Genomic DNA, 20,020 nt, shown 5'->3' on the forward strand with positions numbered 1-20,020 from the left:
ACAATGAGCAAAATTCAAGCTAGGAAAATGAGTCAGGCATTGAAACAGCATGGTACGAAAATGATGAAAAGGGTACAGCATGCTACGAAGAGGGTGAAACTAAAACAAAAAAAAAGTGCATTACAGAAGGTCTTCAAAGAGACTTGTGGAAATGCAGCAGTGGTCACAAACTGAACTCTGCAAACAATGGCAGAAGGAGATTCAAAGCAATGCTGCATGTTTCATTTTGCAATACTAGGTAAGAAGAAGCAGAACAGAGCATGAAAAAGATTTACTCACACTGCTGGCTTGGATCCATGTCTGTAGTGAGTTTGACATAGTTGGACGGAAATAGGCCTACATGACCGTTCACTTCGCCTTTCCACCAATCGGGATCTTCTTTGTTCAGGACATTGATGATTTGACCCTTGGCAAAAGCAAGTTCGTCGTCGTTCTGTGCAATGTAGTCGTACATACCAATTACTTGGCACACTAAAAAAAAAAAAGATAAAATTAAAATATAAATCAATGCGGCTAATAAATATTTTCAGTTCTGACAAAATATATCAGGACTATATTTACGGCACAATTAATAAGTACTTTTAATACAACGTAATGAACAGTAGGTATTGCCTCACAAATACAACCCACAGAAAGTTAGAAAAAACACTTTTTCGTAAATGGCATTGCAGAGTGTTGTAAAAAACAAAACTAGTTTCTTCTACCCACTTTAATTAATGGTACTGGAAGTCTCTGCCTCAAAAGGATGAAAGGCTGAATTGGCCCTGCATGCATTTGCAGGAGTAACTGGGCAGGTCACGTTGGAAATCATCATTGGAACATTTACACCAGACAGCTCTGAGCATACGAGAGCAGCAATTCTTAGCCTGTGATGCAGCAACCCTCTAGAGGTCTGCGACTATTCACAAAATTAAACAATAAAATATTTTGAAAGCATATATAAATAAAAAAGAAAACCCTAAAATTGAAAATCTTAAAACGGTATGTAAATAAGAAAAAATTGAAGTTGGAGGCTAAAAATTAAGTTGGTATCCTCAGATTTATTCTTATGAACGGTGCAAGTGCATGAAACGGAATAGAATATGGACGATGGGTAACCTCAATTGAATTTAGAAAAGCTAAAACCTTCCTATTAAAATATTGAATTTATTATATTGTTTTGTGAATTAAATATAAATGTTTGATCATTTGCGCATTTGTTTTGTTTCTGTATTGTTCATCAAGTGATTGAAATTGCTTAGCTGGGCCCCCGGCTATCACAAATGACTCAGTGGGGGTTCCTGTATTCCAATATGGATTCAGTGGAGGTCCCCGGATTAGGGTAATACGTGGGGGTCAACAGGAATCAAAAGGTTGAAAACCACTGTACTACAGTCTCTGAAGTGGACCTTACAGTACAGATGTTTCCGTGAGAACATTAGCTCTTACAACACGCTGATGGATTTTGCCTCAATCGTTTTTCAGACAAAGAGTTATTGTTTCTTCCAATAACGAAACCAAATCCCAAACTAGACCAGCTATAAGAAGTGCAATTTGCTCAGAGATACTCTTGTGAAGGACCAGAGGGACACGGCAGAGAATTTAAAGAGGCAAGTCAGAGGGATTTCCACCCTGGACTCGGTGTCCTCGTGCACAAAAGACTGTCTAATCCCTAAGAGGGAATTAAACTAGGTATGAAGTAAAAAATTAACTGAGCAGTAGAGTAAAAATTTGGATCAGACACGATTAAGATAGCAGACAGAAATACGAAAGACTTCATTAAATGGAAGCCCAATGGAAGTATCCCACTACCTGATGAGCCCTAATAAGTTCGTTTTCCTTGCAATTCCAGGCTAGCTCATCAAAGCCTACAGACTATTTCTCTCCAAAGAGCTGAACACAACCAAGGCAAGTGCCAATCATGCAGTTGGTAGCAGTATCAATCACCGCACTAAGGTTCAAATCTTCCAGAGAATTTTGCAAGAACTGCATGGAACTTTAGCTCAGTTTTGCTAAGTGCACATAACTGTATTCTCTGATCCACCATCTAGGTCCGAATTTAGGCACTATACTGCGTAGGCATCTGAAGGTTCTAACAGTAAAAGCTTGCGTATCATTTAAATAGTATCTCCTGGATTTGCAACATTTGATCTACTCTTACAATTATAGTAGTGTAACATGTTCTGTTTTCATGTTTTGACGGGGTCATTTCTGGAGTTGTGGAGTACTTCTGCTGAGCCCACTGTTCTGTGGTCAGTCCCTCCCTTTCTGAGATTTACCTCTCCCTCTTCTACTGGTAGGCAGGGGCATCAGCTACCCAGCACTCAACCAGTCACAGGTCGATCTAGTTAGTGCCTCAGGAGCCCTAAAGTGCTATCTGAGGCTCCAGGCCAATACACATTTGAAGTTATGAAGTTGGTGCACTGATATTCGTTGCTGTGTCATAATGAAAACTACCTCCATTGCAGACATACGAATGATAGAGCTGTGTGCTTTGAGTCTTAGGCATTTTGATAAAAAACATTTCTCTGCTTCAAACAGCATATCAAGCAACCTCTACGGAAGATCAGACAACCTTGAGTGCCAAAAGAATATGTCAGTTAGAGCAAGTTGCTGCGAAGCACCTGTTCCTCTGGAGACCAGAGGCCTTTGACCTTCAGTTCCTCCATATGAGCGGTGAAGTCATCCATTACCACCGTGACAACAGGAGGAAGAAAGGACATCCAGGTTTTCCACCACACCAGGCCAGGTCTGCTGTAGTAACTTGGGGAATAATGATGGTGTCTGACAGGTCTTTCCAGGCTAGAACCATTGCCTGTGGAGCTACTACTGGGCTGCTCTCATGTGCCAGCATGCATGTCATGTGTAACCAGGAAGGTACCAGATGCTTGCAGACCCAGCAGGTAAAAAACTGCGTAGACTGGAATTTGAGCCCTTTTCTGAAACAACAGAATCATGGATTCAATGTCCAAAATACTATGAGGAGGTGGAAAAGATGTTAGGCGCAGTACTGCACATATGAACAGGAGGCCCTGAAAGAGCTCCAAGTACAATTTAGGACCATTGATTGAAAAGTCTAGGTTGAGTAGTAGGGATGTTGTTGACAACAAATGGAAAGACACCATCTCTGGAGACTTTGCCTTCAGGAGCTAGTTGTCCAGGTATGGACATACTAGGATTCCCGATCTTCTGAAATGTGCCGCCACCAACTTTGTAAAGACAGGAAGTGCTGATCTCGGTCCAAAAGGAAGGATCGCACACTGGTAGTGAGTGGACCCAACTATACAGCAAAGGAACTTTCTGTGCAACTGCAGAATTGGTATGTGAAAATAAGAGTCCTCTAGATAAAGACATCTTGTCCTCTGCTTTCTGTGTCATAAAACCTGCGCTACCGTCAATATCGTGAATTTCTCTTTGTGAAGAAAGATTCAAGATCCTGAGGGTGAGGGTCGGACGAAGACTACCGTCCTTCTCAAGAACCAGGAAGTACCAAGAACAACATCCCAGTCCAAAAGCCTGCTCTGGCACCAACTACACTGCTCCTTTCTGCAGCACCTACTGCTTTAGGATGCATAGACAGTCCTCTGTCTGACCAGAACGGGATTTGGGCATTCAGGAAGACCCATCAGAATCGTACGTGCACTGGTCCAAAGTTAAGGCCTTCCAGGTCTGTAGTGAGCCAGCAAGGGTGAACTACAGCTGCTTCTCAGGGAAGACCGGGTCGGAGGAGGTGGTAATTGAGTGATTCAACCTTTGTCCTTTCCCCGACCTGTATACTGTGTAGGCACTGGATTCTGAAGCTACTGCTTAAGCTGGCATCGACCAATTTAATCCGCAAGCAAACACCTGAATTTCACAAAACTCCCTGTATTTTCAATGAGGGGTGCATAAGCTTAGAGAATATGCAGTTCCACTGTTTATATTGGCCTTTTCACCAAATAACTTGAAGTCATCGTAAGGCAGATCCATAAGAGTGGATGTCTGTTGAAAAATCCAGAAGTTCTGAGCCAGGCATGACACCCGAGTGCAAGAAGAACCCATGACCCTAGCCTGCATCTGCAGACTCTTCACCTGACTGAATAATTTGGAGGAATGCAGTGTGAACATCTGTTGAAAACACTTACTTACCCACAGCTTTTTTGATTATCTATCTGCTGGGGTGAAGGAACAATGCACGTTTTGGGTCCAGGGCGTGGGGTCTCTCCTCATTGGAAGGATGCAGGGGTGGATAAAAGGTGGGCAGAGTGATAGATTGTCCCACATGAAAAGGCATGACGACCTTAGGAAGGAACAAAGGCTTGGTCCGAATCACCACTTTATCCGAATAGACAGATAGAAAAGGTGGCTTAGAAGATAAAGCCTGCAGCTTGCTCACCCTGCAAGCAGAGGTGATGGCAAACAGAAAGGCAGTATGAGAGTCAGCAACCTGAGGGGACAGTTATAAAGTGGCTCGAAGGGAGCACACAGAAGAAAGGTGAGAACCAGATTTAAGTCCCATTGTGGCATTATTATTATTTATTAGGCGCAACAAATCATCCTGGAGGAGATCTCTTGGTGCCGTAGCCCCAGATAACGGATCATAAAGCAATATCAAGTTTAAAGATTGAACAGCCAGGTATTCAAAAGTTTTCTAAAGGAAATAAGATCTGTACAGGAGAGGATGTACACAGGCAGCCGATTCCACTGATGAGGAGCCAAAAAAAGAGGAGTTTGGGGCACAACAGTAGCAGTTCACTGGATCTAAGCTGACGAATTGGGATGTAATGCTGTAGTTTGTATTTCAAATAACATGGTCCCCTTCCATGCAAGGCTTTACAGACCAGACATAAAAGTTTAAAAAGAGCCCGCTATTTCAAAGGCAACCAATGAAGGAGGTGCAGTAGAGGTGCAGATGGGCATCGTGGAAGACTATTGTGAATAATGCGCGCTGCTGTATTGTGCACCACCTGAAGCCTGGAAAAGAGGCCTTCATTCATACCAACGTTAGGGAATTCCCATAGTCTAGGTGGCTCACTAGCAAAGCATGGATCAAGGTCTTACTAGCATGCAAGGGGTCCACTGAAATACCTTCCTAAGCATGCACATCAGACGGAAGCAGGTCCCAGAAATGGTTTTTAACGTGCTCATTCATAGAGAGATTGTAATCCAATGTTACACCTACATTTTTAACGTCCTTTTTAGGTGTCGGAGGTGGTCCTAATTCAGGTGGCCACCAATCTGAAGACCAAGCTGTGTGAGCTTTCCCAAATAAGAGAATCTCGGTCTTATTTGTATTAAACTGAAGAAAGATAGCAGTCATCTGTGCAGCGATCTTTAACATACAGTCTTTAAATGTAACCTTTGTGAGTGTTGGGTTACAATCCATGGTAATGATCAGTTTCGTGTCATCCGCATAAGAGATGGTGTCAAAGCCACATGACCTAATGAGCTTCGCCAAGGTGGTCACACAGATATTAAAAAGAGTGGGACTCAAAATCCACCCCTGTGGCTCCCCTTTGTCCAGAGTCATGGATTTTGAAGTGAAGGCGTCCATCTGTACTGAATGGGTGCGTTCTGATACATCCATTTTAGAGCTTACCCACTGACACCAATCTCCCCCAGTCTTTGTACTAGGATCTGATAGAAGATGGTATCAAATGTCGCTGATAGGTCCAGAAGGATTAGTATGGCTGAGGTCCCATTGTCTAAGGCAAGTATGATGGTATCAGTGACTTCCATTAAGGCATTACAAAAGGAGATGGCGGGAAGATGAGTAAGGCCCTTAAATAATCGGTTAACGATAGGAGATTTGAATAAAGAAGGCTGATCTGACAGCTGAAGAAAAGCAGAGATTGCTGCAAGACATCCTTTAAGAGTGCCCAAGGCAGAACCCTGCTGGACTAAAGAAAGAATATACAAGAGAACCTCTGAAAGAGGAGCAGAAAGGGGATCAAGAGCCTTCGCTGTGCACAATGCCACAAATTTGTTCCATCTACAGGCATATACCGTTTTAATGGAGAGACGCCTGGCTGCCAAGATAACATCACAGACTTCAGGCGGAAAGTCGAAGGCTGTCAACTGCCGCCGCTCAATCTCCACACAAGGAGGTGGAGACTGGGCATGTTCAGATGAAGAACCCTCCCCTGATGCAACAGAAGATTCTCAAAAAGGGGTAGAATGATCGGAGGATCACTGGCCATGCTCAGTAGGTCGGGGTACCAGACTCTTTGTGCCAAGCCCGGAGCTACAAGAATGACTTGAGCCCGGTCGCACTTGATCTTTTTTCTTTTAAATCTTTTTATTGAATTTTCTCATCACGCCCCCCCGAAGGGAGTAAGGCACAGGATCAGTACACATTTTTACATAAGCAAAGGGCCGGTCGCGCTTGATCTTCTTGTGCACTCTGAGCAGAAGTGGTACAGGCGGAAAGGCAAACATGAGGCTGAAGGTCCACTTGCAACGAAAAGCGTCACTGAGCAAGTGCTGCCTTGGAAACTGCAACGTGCAAAACTGCTGACATTGCGTGTTCTCTTTGGAGGCGAACAGATCTTACCAAGGTTCTACCCACCACCGAAAGAGACCTTGCGCCACCTCCAGATTGAGACACCATTTGTGATTGACTAGGCACCGACAGCTGAGTTAATCTGCCCTGGCGTTCAGGGAGCCCGCCAAGTGCTCCTCCACCAGGGTCTTGTGATGATATTCCAGCCATGTCAGGAGGCGGAGAGCCTCTTAACAAAGGGTCCACAACCCCACCCTGCCCTGTTTGTTGCAGTACCACATGGCGGTGGTGTAATCGGTGAACACCTGCACCACTTTCCCCTGAGAGAGGGAATGAATGCTTTCAATGCCAGTTTGATCACCCAGAGCTCCAAAAGGTTGATATGGAGGGCAGACTTTGCAGGAGACCAGACGCCTCTGACCTCCGCCTCTCCCAGGTGGCTGCCTCATCCCCCCAGAAGTGATGCATCCGTCACCACTGTTAAATCTGGTTGGGAAAGGGAGAGGGATTTGTCTCTGACCCAATCTTGGTTTGTAAGCCACCACTGCAGTTGGTGCGCAGTTCCCTCCGAAATCTGGACATAGTCGGACAGATGCCCCTGATTCTGCGGCCAGTGGAACTTCAGGTCCCACGGCAGAGTAAACATATGCCATCTGGCATGATCCACCAGCAGGATGCAGGAGGCCATGAGGCCCAGTAGCCTCAGAGTTATTCTCACCGAAATTCAGGTTAGAGGCTGAAACATCTGTATCATAGCCCGAATATCCCAGACTCGTTGTTCGGGAGGATAGGCCAGAAACTGCACTGTGTTCAGAACCTCTCAGATATAAGGGATTATCCGAAAGTTAGTCAGGTGTGACTTCGGCATGTTTATAGTGAACCCTAGCGAATGCAGGAGGTCCGCCGTAGTCTGGAGGTAGGAGACGACGACAAGTCATAGAGATAGGGAAAGACTTGAACCCCTAATCTGCGCAGATGAGCTGCGACCAGCGCCATCACCTTTACGAACACCCGAGGGGCACTGGTAAGGCCAAAGGGGAGCACGTTAACTGAAAGTGCTTGTGGCCACCGTGAACCGAAGGTTAAGTCTGTGGGCCGGCAGGACGGGGATATGAAAATAAGCATCCTGCAAATCCAACTACACCAGCCAGTCTCCTGGAGTGAAGACAGAACTTAGGCTAGGGTGAGCATTTTGAGGGCCCAGAGGTCTAAGACAGGACGCAGGCCTTTGTCCTTCTTGGGTACCAGAAAGTAGCAGGAATAACAACCACGGTCCACTTCTGGCACAGGGACACTGTCTACCGCTCCCTTGGCCAAGAGAGCAGATACTTCCTGGAGGAGAAATGCCAAATGATCCTCCGTCATGCAATCGTAAGAAGGTGGCATAGATGGCATTGTAGTCTCAAGGGGAGGGAGTAGCCCCTTCTGAATATTTGCAGAACCCACCTGTCCTACATGATGGATTGCCAGTGGAGGAGGTGATGGCAGATCCTGCCTCCAACTCGACGTTGATGGACCTGAAACCTGAAATGTTGGACTAGGAAGTTTGGTGGCTACGGTGTGGGGGTGTGGAGGGGGTATTGTGGACTGGCCTGCCCGCTGTCTCCCTGACCCGCAAGGATGCTATCCCACGTCTGCGGCAACACAGAGGCTGGACAGTTTGCAGGACTCTGCGGCTGGACAGGAAGTAGCTGGGCGCTCCCGTCCGTAGCCGTGAAAGGGAACAAAGGCGTGAGGTAGCCACGAGGCCCGAGGATCTGGCCGTAGCTTGAGAATACTTGAAGAGCTCAAGTGCTGAGTCTGCCTTCTCGCCGAAACAGCGAGTGCCATCAAAGGGCATGTCCATCAAAGACGACTGAACATCCTCTGAGAAGCCAGAAGTCCTCAACCAGGCATAGCATCTAACAGCTACAACATAGCAATCGTTCTGCCCAGTGAGTCTGTGGTATCCAGTCCACATTGTATGGTGAATTTGACTGCATCTCTCCCGTCTGCCACTACTTGAGCGAGAACGGCCTGGGCCTCCTCCAGGGAGGAAGGCAGCACCTGTGTGACAGTATTCCAGATAGTATGGGAGTAACAGCCCAAGAGGCATGCGTTATTCACCGACCGCAATGCCAAGCTGAATGAAGAGAACATTTTCTTCCCTAGTTGGTCCAGCTTCTTGGATTCCCTATCTGAGGGGAGCAGAAGGGAATACGCCTTTTGATGAAGAGGCTTGGACTACCAAGCTCACAGGGGAGGGGTGTTTGGTCAGGAACATTGGGCCGCCCGGACCGCGTGGTGGCATTCATCCTGTCCACAGGAGCCCCTGTGCTGGACTTGGGCCAAATGCCCAGTAGGACGTCCGTGAGGACTTCATTGAATGGCAAAAGGGGTTCAGAAGAGGATGCCGCAGACTGAAGCACCTCCATCAGGAGGTTAATCCGGACTGCTCGAGGCCGAGGACCTCAGCTGCCCTCCTCACCATCAGAACATCTTCGGATCTGCAATAGTCTGGAGTAGAAAAAGAAAGAACTGACCTCAGCAAGCATGGGCGGTGTCTAAGTAGGTCCAGCGACGTCATCCCCGCGCCCAAGATGCCGACAATGGACGCAGAGCTGACAGACGCCACCTATCGACACGCATGGGTACTGCTGAAGAAAAAAATCTCCAGATCCAGATGGACGCCTGGGGGAAATTCTAAGGTAAGGAATCTACAACTAACAGTCTCTATCAGATAACCCTTTACCGGAAGTAACTAACTTGTTCTTCTGAAAGATGTCTAACCACAGATTCCTCACCTTAGAATCGATATCAGAGCAGTACTTGCTAGAAGGTGGGTATGTGAACGGGTTCAAGTCAAAAAGTCATGCAGGACCTAAAGAGCAAAGTGCCTGTCATGCCAGAATCCAGACAGTAGTGCTTTGTGAATTTATGGAGGGACACCCATGCTGCAGTCTAGCACATTTCCAGGACAGGCACTCCACATGCCATAGCCGAAGGAGCCTTGGCTCTGGTTGAATGAGCCCACAAGCCCTCAGGAGGCTACTTCTTCGCCAAACCATAGATCTTAATGCAGAGCACATTTCATCAGAAGTAAGTCTGCAGCGCTCTGCCTTTCTCCGCTCCTACAAACCAGATGAAGAACTGATCCTCTCACTGGTTTTCAGTCTGATCAATGTAGAAACTCAGGAGGGGCGTGACTTGGAGGCCTATGGAGCTGGCTGCGTGAGCGCCGAGCTCCGTGCTGATCCCCATATAATCCTGTATTAAACAGGCCCTTGGGATTCCCCTGGGGCGCCAGGAGTCATTGGAGGAGGGTGGCCCTGCCCGGGAGCCTGCCCGGTGACAAAGAGAGCGTGGTGCGGGGCTTCGGGACCTTTTCCTGGCCCGTGATTGAAAGGAAGAAGGAGGCGCAAAATGGCGGCGGGGCTGGCGACGAGAGCCCGGGCCTTTACCTGAGGGACGGTGGAGTCGTCGGAGGCTTGGGACAACTGCGGCCGAAGCTGCTGGAGATCGGAGCAGAGGAGCTAGGCGAGGAACGACAAGTGGCTGCATCCGCCCCGAGCGCACCTGGTGCGACCCAGCGCTGTGGTGGACGGAGGCGGGGCGCTCACGCCGCGGAAAGTCGGCGGCCGGAGGCAAAGTGAGCTCGGCGACCCAGAGGTACTGCAGCGGCACCCCCGAGATCCGGAACAATTCGGAGGTGGAGAGCAGGGAAACGAAGAGCGGAGGAGCCCTTCCGTCCTCCCGCCTGTCCCGGTGAGTGCAATCTGGGCAGGGGCAGAGGCGGATGGGGGGTGCGGGCTGAAACAGGGGCCCCGTTGTGGAAGAGTGCGGCGCATCCATCTGGTGGAGGGCATAAGGCGGGCACTGGTTCCCATACAGACGCCTCCTGAAGGGGAGACCCCAGCTGCGCAGGACATATTACACGGAGGTGCGCGGCACAACGAGGAGGGAGGTTAGCGCCAATGCCCTGGGAGAGGAGACCGATGGGCAGAGTGATTGAAGCCAACGTACATGCCACGAATGCAAGAGAGGAAGAAGCGTCCATACCGGTGGCTTTTTTAATGAAGGTGCATGGGCTGCTGGGAACAGAGTTGGACTTGACGCCGGGAGAGGAGCGGGCACGGAGCAGGGCAACGAGCGGCACGGCAGAATCCCCGATACTCCCGGGGAGAGCGAACCCATAGCTGGACTTCCCCTCCCCCCTGGCGTTGCAGTCACCAGGAGCTGCCCCCAGCAATTGTGGACTGAGATCTGGGGAATCCCGGGTTCGATAGACGCTGATTCTCATCAACCGGTGGGCAGGAGCGGTTAACTCACACGTCGAAACATTGGAACTGCTGAAGGTGGTCGTCCCTGCTGGGTGAAGTGCCCGGACTCTTGTGGGACAAAAGCGGGAGTTGATATTGGTCCGCGAACTTGGAAAACAGCGGAGAGCGCCCTGGCACCCCGTTAACAATTAGAGTTATTGAACATGGGAAAACCAAGAGGAAAACCAAGAGGAAAGATGGGCGGAGCAGCCCAGCCACCAGAGGGTGAGCTGCAGTCGCAGGCTGAATCGGAGGGAGTGGAGGAGGCCCAGGACCCCCAATTGCAAAGGCAGTTCGATCGTATACTAGCAGCGATCGCGGATTCACGTACAGCTCTGCAACAGGACATTGCGCAGGTGGCGATGGGGCTGGGTCTATTGCGGGCAGACCATTCTAAACTGGTGGACAGAATGAAGCAGGTGGAAGGGACGTTACAAGAGGTGACGCCAACCCGAAAGGTACTGGAGAGCAGGGTAGCGGATGCGCTGGATCGCATCCAAGCGCTGGAGAGGCGAGCAGAGGATGCCGAAAGTCGCAATAGACGGAACAATATTCGCGTGGTGGGCTTGCCAGAAAAAGTGGAGGGGTCAGATATGGTGCAGTATCTGGAGCAGTGGTTGAAGACAGTGGTGGCGGCAAAGGGTCTATCTCCCTTCTTTACATTGGAGCGAGTACACAGGGTGCCCGCCAAACCGCCACTACCAGGACGACCCCCACGCCCAGTGGTAGCTAGACTCCTACATTATAAGGACAGGGATTTATTGCTACAGAAGGCGCGGACTGATGGGCCGTATCAGGTTGATAATGGCAGAGTGACCATATTCCCCGACTATACCCTGGAGATCCAGCGCTGTCGCACCTCATTCTTGTCAGTGAAAAGAGAACTGCGGTCAGAAGGTATTCAGTACTGGTTGCTGTCCCTACGAAATTGAAGATAATGCTAGATGGTGGTACACACTTCTATGACACTCCAGAAGACGCTTGGGAGTGGCTGGAAACATACAGAGCTGGGGCTGATCAGACAGCGCAACGATTACAGGAGCTCTCTGAGGGACTGCCTCAGGGTCAATCGCAGCGCCTTCGGCGGAAGCGGCTGAAAGTGCGAAAACCGTCGCAGGCACAGGCAGCGTTGGGAAAACAAGATGCACTGGAAGCAGTGTCAGCGTTGGCTAGCAGCCAGACACTGCAGTCGTCGGAGAGTACGGATACAGAGAAGGACAAAGCACAGTCAGAAACTGAAATGTCAAAGGTTGGGAGTGTTCGGATGCCGCAGGTCACTCTGGCCACAGCTGATGGACTAATGGATGAGTGACCGCTCGAATATCGGGTGGTGGGACTAGTGGATGGCTGAGCGGGTTGTGAGTGGCACGTGTGTTATGCTGTGGTAGAGTGATAGTTGTGAATGATGGACAAAGTGGGTATATTGGGAAATGGCCCCGGGGCAGAGAGGCGCCTCGATGACTGATGCTTTAATACATTGCCGACTGGTGCACGGGGGGGGAGGTGGGGGAGGATGAGTTTTATTGGGGGATCAACGCGGAGTTAATATGTGAGCAGGAGCGGTCACCCGTTGGCACTAGGCCCCCCGATGCCCGTAGAGCATGCCGGCAGTGGCTACTGCTGGGCTTAGGTATGAGGTGTGTGTTGGTATGGTTTGGATGGGGACTAACAGTTTTGTTTTAGGACCTGTTCTTGGTAGGGTGGGGGGATGGGGGAGTTGGGGATTGGGGTTGGTTCTGGGGTTCACCGGTGTTTGCAATATTGACAATGGAAAGGAGAAGTGGCTGAATTGTGATAATGGGGACAGTACATGATTTGTGATGTATTACTTGGAATGTGCGGGGAGTAAACACTATGACAAGGCGCCACAAGGTCCATGCATATCTGGTCAGGAGGGGGGTGCACATAGCATTGCTCCAGGAAACGCACCTTACTAAATCAGAGGGATTAGCGCTGCAGCGTAGCTGGAGGGGACAGGTTTTTAGCACATCTTATTCAGCGTTTGCGAGGGGAGCAATTAATTTGAATCAGAGCAGGGGTCCCTTTTCAGATTCTTAAACAAACCATAGATAGCGAGGGCAGATTTGTCGCAGTTGAAGGGCGCCTGTACGGTAGGGAAGTAACCTTATGTTGTATTTAAGCGCCTAATGTGGAGCAGGCGCGATTTCTGGACCGAATGTCCGGTACACTGGCACAGTTCCTGGCAGGCCACATAATGTTGGGAGGAGATTTTAATTCGATAGCGGATGCGATCTTGGACAGATCTCACCCCCCCCTTACGAGAGTCTCCAGTGCATAGATTGTCCAAATATAGGCTTGCATGGCAGGCTAGATGGCATCTGGTAGACGTGTGGAGGTCACATCCCCCGCAAGACAGAGATTACTCCTATTTCTCAGCACTACACGAGCTTCATGTTCGATTGGATGCCATACTGTGCTTCCCGCAAGTCGCTGCTTCCGTAACTAACTCTGAGTATCTTACTAGAACCCTGTCTGACCACAATCCGCTGCTGCTCACCTTGCACTGGACGAGGGAAAAATCTGACATTCCCAAATGGCGATTGCGCCCTGAGACATTAGAGGACCCTGTGTTCCGAGGAGAGGTGGAAGAGGGGATAACGCACTACTTCGCTGAGAACGCGGGGACTGCTACTACCAGGGCGGTGGAACGGGACGCCATTAAAGTGGTAATAAGGAGGATATGCATAAGCAAATATACTGGAGCAAGGAAAACCTTGCTGCAGAATGTCGAGAAAGCAGATGGACGATTGAGGTTAGCAGAAAAAGGCAAGGCCGGAGCATCCGGAGCTCCAGAAGGAGGTAATAGAGGCCAAGGAGGCGTTGGCTGCGGAGGTAGAGAGGTTGCACTGCTTCAATTACAGAAAGTATGTTGAGAAGGCTCACGCGGAGGGCGACAAGTCGGGAACGCTATTGGCGTGGTTAGCAAATCCTATACCGTGGGGCTCCCCAATCCTGGCCCTAGAAGCGGGCGACAGTAATATGATCTATACCCAAAGGGGAATTATGCATGAGTTCTGGAAGTACTACGAGAGGCTTTATGAGAGCACACTAACAGCAGGTTATTCTGATATAGAGTCCTTCCAGGAGGACTTGATACTCCCACAACTAGATGAGGAACAGGCGGAACATTTGGGTCGGAGCATCACACTCGGAGAGATTAGAAGCGCCATTAAACAGTTGGCACGGAATAAGACCCCGGGAGTAGATGGATTGCCGGTTGAATTTTATTCGCAATATATAGACATACTAGCTCTAAGGCTATTGGAGGTCTAAGATGAGGTGCGGGAATTGGGACAGCTGCCGGGGATGATGCGGGAGGCCCTCATTCTCCCATTACCAAAGTCGGGACGAGATAGCACGGACACAGCGGCGTACCGCCCATTGTCAATGCTGACTACGGACTATAAAATCCTTAGTCAGATCTTGGCATCGCGCCTGCTACAGCATATGACTAGCCTGGTACATAAGGATCAGTCTGGGTTTATCCCTACCAGGAACACTACCACCAATGTCGGGAGACTGCCGAGGGTCTTGGGAGAAGCTTCAGTAAGCTCGCCCATGGCTGTAGTACTATCGGTAGACATAGAAAAGGCCTTCAATAGCCTAGAATGGAAATATCTGTATAAAACTATGGGGGGCTTTGGGTTGGGTGAGGGGTTTGTGAGATGGACGACAGTGCTGTATACTTCAGCGAGGGCAAGAGTGAAGGTTGGGCAAATGGTTTCCCCCCAATATGCGGTAGCCCGTGGGACGCGCCAGGGTTGCCCACTCTCCCCACTGTTATTTGCTTTGGCAATAGAGCCGCTGGCAACGCGTGCTCGATTCGGGCAGTGGTATGAAGGACTAGCTTTCAGAGGGGCACAGCAATACATCTCGTTATACGCAGATGATTTGTTGTTGTTACTGACGAACACGGGTGACGCATTGGCGGGAGCAGCACGACTGTTATTGGACTTCAGGAAGGTGTCAGGATTGAGAGTTAACTGGTCTAAAACATGTTTACTCCCAGTGCAAACGGGGAGGATGGCACCCGAGTTGCCTCGGACGGTGCGGTGGAAACAGTCTTGCCTAGTTTACCTCGGAGTCCATATATATCATGGCAACAGCGATATCCTAGAAGGTAATATAGGGAGGTGCATACGAGCCTTGAAGGGGAGTATGACTTTTTGGAGTACCCTTCCACTGTCGGTGATGGGGAGGATTGCTTTACTGAAGATGGTAGCACTACCTCGGCTGCTATATTTTTTCAGAACATTGCCTATATGGGTGCCTTGCTCAGTGTTCGCAAACCTCAAATCCATGATAGTGGGGTTTATTTAGGGGTCAGGGAGGCGCAGAGTGGCCCTCAAGACACTGATGAGGCCATAAGCGGAAGTTGGACTGGCGGTTCCTGACCTGGAATTGTATTACATAGCGGCGCAACTACAGGTTCTTACACAGGTGGTGGCCATGGAGTTCAGGGGACCTGAATCCGCAAGAGGTAATGGAATCCCGAGACATGTCCTGTCCTTTATAGTAATGCAGCAGTGCTTAGACCTTAGTGATCTCACCTTGGAAGAGAAGACTCTGAGGCTGTGTTGGAACAGGAGGCAGAGGAGGGCGGGTGTGCAGCACCCTTATGTGCAAGAAATACCGCTGGGGATGCTCACTGCGTTACCTCATGGAGGAGACTGGACTTTGTTGTGGGATTGGGAGCAGGCAGGGATCCAAGTACTGGGAGACTTATACGAGGATGGGGTGCTGTTGACTTACCAGGCGCTACAGGAAAGGTTCGATCTCCTGGTACATGCGGCCCTATTGCGGGCAATTCGGAAGCATTGGAAGGAGGGATTGATAGAGCCTAAAACAACGATGGCATGTCAGTATGTAGTAATGGCAGGCGGTACATTTAAGGCCGTTACATGCTTATATTCAAGAATGATCACTACCTCTCCGAGAGGGGCGCTTGATCCCAGAAGCAATTCATAAGTCAACACTGCCAACTCTGGGTGGGGTACGGAGAAAGGTCAGCCACTGACCAAATCGCAGCCCTGTAGCCACCACTGCAACTACTGTGCAGTCTCCTCCGAAATCAGAACATGTGTGAAGCGCTCCCCTTGATGTTGGTGCCACAGGGACTTCAGATCCACTGCAGAGCCCGTATATGCCATCAGGCATGCTTGACCATTAGGATGCAGGAGGCCATCAACTCCACCAGCCTCCGAGCCAATCTCACTTAAATCTCGGACCAAAGCTGAAATATCGGGATCATAGCCCGAATGTTCTGGACTCTGCACCCGAGGGTAGGTGTGAAACTGTATTGTGTCCAGAATGGCTCCAATGGAAGAGAGTATCTAGGCATGAGTCAGGTGTGACTTAGGCACGTTTATAGTAAACCCCAATGATGTGAGGAGGGTTGCTGTAGTTTGGAGGTGGGTGATTACTGCCTGGGGAAAGCCCACCTTCAGAAGTCAGTCGCTGAGGAAGGGGAAGATTGGGAAACAAAAGCTCCTCCAATGAGCTGCAACCACTGCCATCACCTTCATGAACACCTGAGGGGTGCGGGTAAGGACAAACAGGAGCACAGCAAACTGGAAATGCTCATGGCAGGACAGGAAAATTAGCATCCTGCAGGTCAAGCGGTACCATCCGGTTTCTGAGATTGAAGGCAGACAAGACCTGATCTAAGTTGAGTATTTTGACTTTGTCATTCCTCAGGATGGCATTAAGAGTGGCAAAATCTCGATTAAGCCGAAGCCCACTGTCCTTTTTCGGCACCAAGATGCTTCTTGCGTCGGCACTCTCTCTATGGTCAAATGCACATGCACTTCCTGTTGTAAAGAACAAGTTACTTAACTTCGGTAACGATGTATCTGGTAGAGACATAGTCTAGCCACAGATTCCTTAACTTAGAATATCCCCAGGCATCAGACTGGACCCGGAAAACCTTGCGCAGCAGCACCTCTGCGTGCCCGGGGGCGGCGCCGTACAGCTCCACCCTGACGTCGTCCATGGACGTGACGTCAGCGAAGCCATATATGTCCCGCCCCGGCATCAGTTTTTCTCAGAAGACTTTTGTGCGCCAGAACGCGAAGCCACCACCAAAAAAGGTGAAAATATGGGAACAGTGTGCAAAAAGAAAAAACAAGCATTAGAAATGCAATCGGGCTCGGATTTATTTGAGTTTGAGCTAATGGCATTGTAAATGCCAATGTATTGTTGCTATGTGTTATGGAGTGTGTTCATGTGGTGTGTACTGCTAGGGATCTCCTTGTGAATGTGCCAATATTGCACCACTTGCCTGTGATGTCCTTCTTATGTGTGAGAAGCTTGCACCTTCATCCTGTCCACAGGAGCCCCTGTGCTGGACTTGGGCCAAATGCCCAGTAGGACGTCCGTGAGGACTTCATTGAATGGCAAAAGGGGTTCAGAAGAGGATGCCGCAGACTGAAGCACCTCCATCAGGAGGTTAATCCGGACTGCTCGAGGCCGAGGACCTCAGCTGCCCTCCTCACCATCAGAACATCTTCGGATCTGCAATAGTCTGGAGTAGAAAAAGAAAGAACTGACCTCAGCAAGCATGGGCGGTGTCTAAGTTGGTCCAGCGACGTCATCCCCGCGCCCAAGATGCCGACAATGGACGCAGAGCTGACAGACGCCACCTATCGACACGCATGGGTACTGCTGAAGAAAAAAATCTCCAGATCCAGATGGACGCCTGGGGGAAATTCTAAGGTAAGGAATCTACAACTAACAGTCTCTATCAGATAACCCTTTACCGGAAGTAACTAACTTGTTCTTCTGAAAGATGTCTAACCACAGATTCCTCACCTTAGAATCGATATCAGAGCAGTACTTCCTAGAAGGTGGGTATGTGAACGGGTTCAAGTCAAAAAGTCATGCAGGACCTAAAGAGCAAAGTGCCTGTCATGCCAGAATCCAGACAGTAGTGCTTTGTGAATTTATGGAGGGACACCCATGCTGCAGTCTAGCACATTTCCAGGACAGGCACTCCACATGCCATAGCCGAAGGAGCCTTGGCTCTGGTTGAATGAGCCCACAAGCCCTCAGGAGGCTACTTCTTCGCCAAACCATAGATCTTAATGCAGAGCACATTTCATCAGAAGTAAGTCTGCAGCGCTCTGCCTTTCTCCGCTCCTACAAACCAGATGAAGAACTGATCCTCTCACTGGTTTTCAGTCTGATCAATGTAGAAACTCAGGAGGGGCGTGACTTGGAGGCCTATGGAGCTGGCTGCGTGAGCGCCGAGCTCCGTGCTGATCCCCATATAATCCTGTATTAAACAGGCCCTTGGGATTCCCCTGGGGCGCCAGGAGTCATTGGAGGAGGGTGGCCCTGCCCGGGAGCCTGCCCGGTGACAAAGAGAGCGTGGTGCGGGGCTTCGGGACCTTTTCCTGGCCCGTGATTGAAAGGAAGAAGGAGGCGCAAAATGGCGGCGGGGCTGGCGACGAGAGCCCGGGCCTTTACCTGAGGGACGGTGGAGTCGTCGGAGGCTTGGGACAACTGCGGCCGAAGCTGCTGGAGATCGGAGCAGAGGAGCTAGGCGAGGAACGACAAGTGGCTGCATCCGCCCCGAGCGCACCTGGTGCGACCCAGCGCTGTGGTGGACGGAGGCGGGGCGCTCACGCCGCGGAAAGTCGGCGGCCGGAGGCAAAGTGAGCTCGGCGACCCAGAGGTACTGCAGCGGCACCCCCGACATCCGGAACAATTCGGAGGTGGAGAGCAGGGAAACGAAGAGCGGAGGAGCCCTTCCGTCCTCCCGCCTGTCCCGGTGAGTGCAATCTGGGCAGGGGCAGAGGCGGATGGGGGGTGCGGGCTGAAACAGCGGCCCCGTTGTGGAAGAGTGCGGCGCATCCATCTGGTGGAGGGCATAAGGCGGGCACTGGTTCCCATACAGACGCCTCCTGAAGGGGAGACCCCAGCTGCGCAGGACATATTACACGGAGGTGCGCGGCACAACGAGGAGGGAGGTTAGCGCCAATGCCCTGGGAGAGGAGACCGATGGGCAGAGTGATTGAAGCCAACGTACATGCCACGAATGCAAGAGAGGAAGAAGCGTCCATACCGGTGGCTTTTTTAATGAAGGTGCATGGGCTGCTGGGAACAGAGTTGGACTTGACGCCGGGAGAGGAGCGGGCACGGAGCAGGGCAACGAGCGGCACGGCAGAATCCCCGATACTCCCGGGGAGAGCGAACCCATAGCTGGACTTCCCCTCCCCCCTGGCGTTGCAGTCGCCAGGAGCTGCCCCCAGCAATTGTGGACTGAGATCTGGGGAATCCCGGGTTCGATAGACGCTGATTCTCATCAACCGGTGGGCAGGAGCGGTTAACTCACACGTCGAAACATTGGAACTGCTGAAGGTGGTCGTCCCTGCTGGGTGAAGTGCCCGGACTCTTGTGGGACAAAAGCGGGAGTTGATATTGGTCCGCGAACTTGGAAAACAGCGGAGAGCGCCCTGGCACCCCGTTAACAATTAGAGTTATTGAACATGGGAAAACCAAGAGGAAAACCAAGAGGAAAGACGGGCGGAGCAGCCCAGCCACCAGAGGGTGAGCTGCAGTCGCAGGCTGAATCGGAGGGAGTGGAGGAGGCCCAGGACCCCCAATTGCAAAGGCAGTTCGATCGTATACTAGCAGCGATCGCGGATTCACGTACAGCTCTGCAACAGGACATTGCGCAGGTGGCGATGGGGCTGGGTCTATTGCGGGCAGACCATTCTAAACTGGTGGACAGAATGAAGCAGGTGGAAGGGACGTTACAAGAGGTGACGCCGACCCGAAAGGTACTGGAGAGCAGGGTAGCGGATGCGCTGGATCGCATCCAAGCGCTGGAGAGGCGAGCAGAGGATGCCGAAAGTCGCAATAGACGGAACAATATTCGCGTGGTGGGCTTGCCAGAAAAAGTGGAGGGGTCAGATATGGTGCAGTATCTGGAGCAGTGGTTGAAGACAGTGGTGGCGGCAAAGGGTCTATCTCCCTTCTTTACATTGGAGCGAGTACACAGGGTGCCCGCCAAACCGCCACTACCAGGACGACCCCCACGCCCAGTGGTAGCTAGACTCCTACATTATAAGGACAGGGATTTATTGCTACAGAAGGCGCGGACTGATGGGCCGTATCAGGTTGATAATGGCAGAGTGACCATATTCCCCGACTATACCCTGGAGATCCAGCGCTGTCGCACCTCATTCTTGTCAGTGAAAAGAGAACTGCGGTCAGAAGGTATTCAGTACTGGTTGCT

General features: G+C 50.5%; 1 protein-coding gene across 10 annotated transcripts in view; it reads right to left on the reverse strand.

Moving 5' to 3' along the window:
* ITSN1 (intersectin 1) overlaps nt 1-20,020 on the reverse strand; it is a 1,522,922-nt gene that overhangs the window by 260,755 nt on the left and 1,242,147 nt on the right. For all 10 annotated transcript variants that reach the window (XM_078656938.1, XM_078656936.1, XM_078656937.1 and 7 more), the window contains one exon: nt 280-471. In XM_078656938.1, the coding sequence (XP_078513064.1) occupies nt 280-471 (192 nt within the window). The remainder of the gene's footprint in view (nt 1-279; nt 472-20,020) is intronic.

Source organism: Lissotriton helveticus, chromosome 8 (assembly GCF_964261635.1).
Source record: "Lissotriton helveticus chromosome 8, aLisHel1.1, whole genome shotgun sequence".
In the NCBI taxonomy this organism is placed as follows: Eukaryota; Metazoa; Chordata; class Amphibia; order Caudata; family Salamandridae; genus Lissotriton; species Lissotriton helveticus.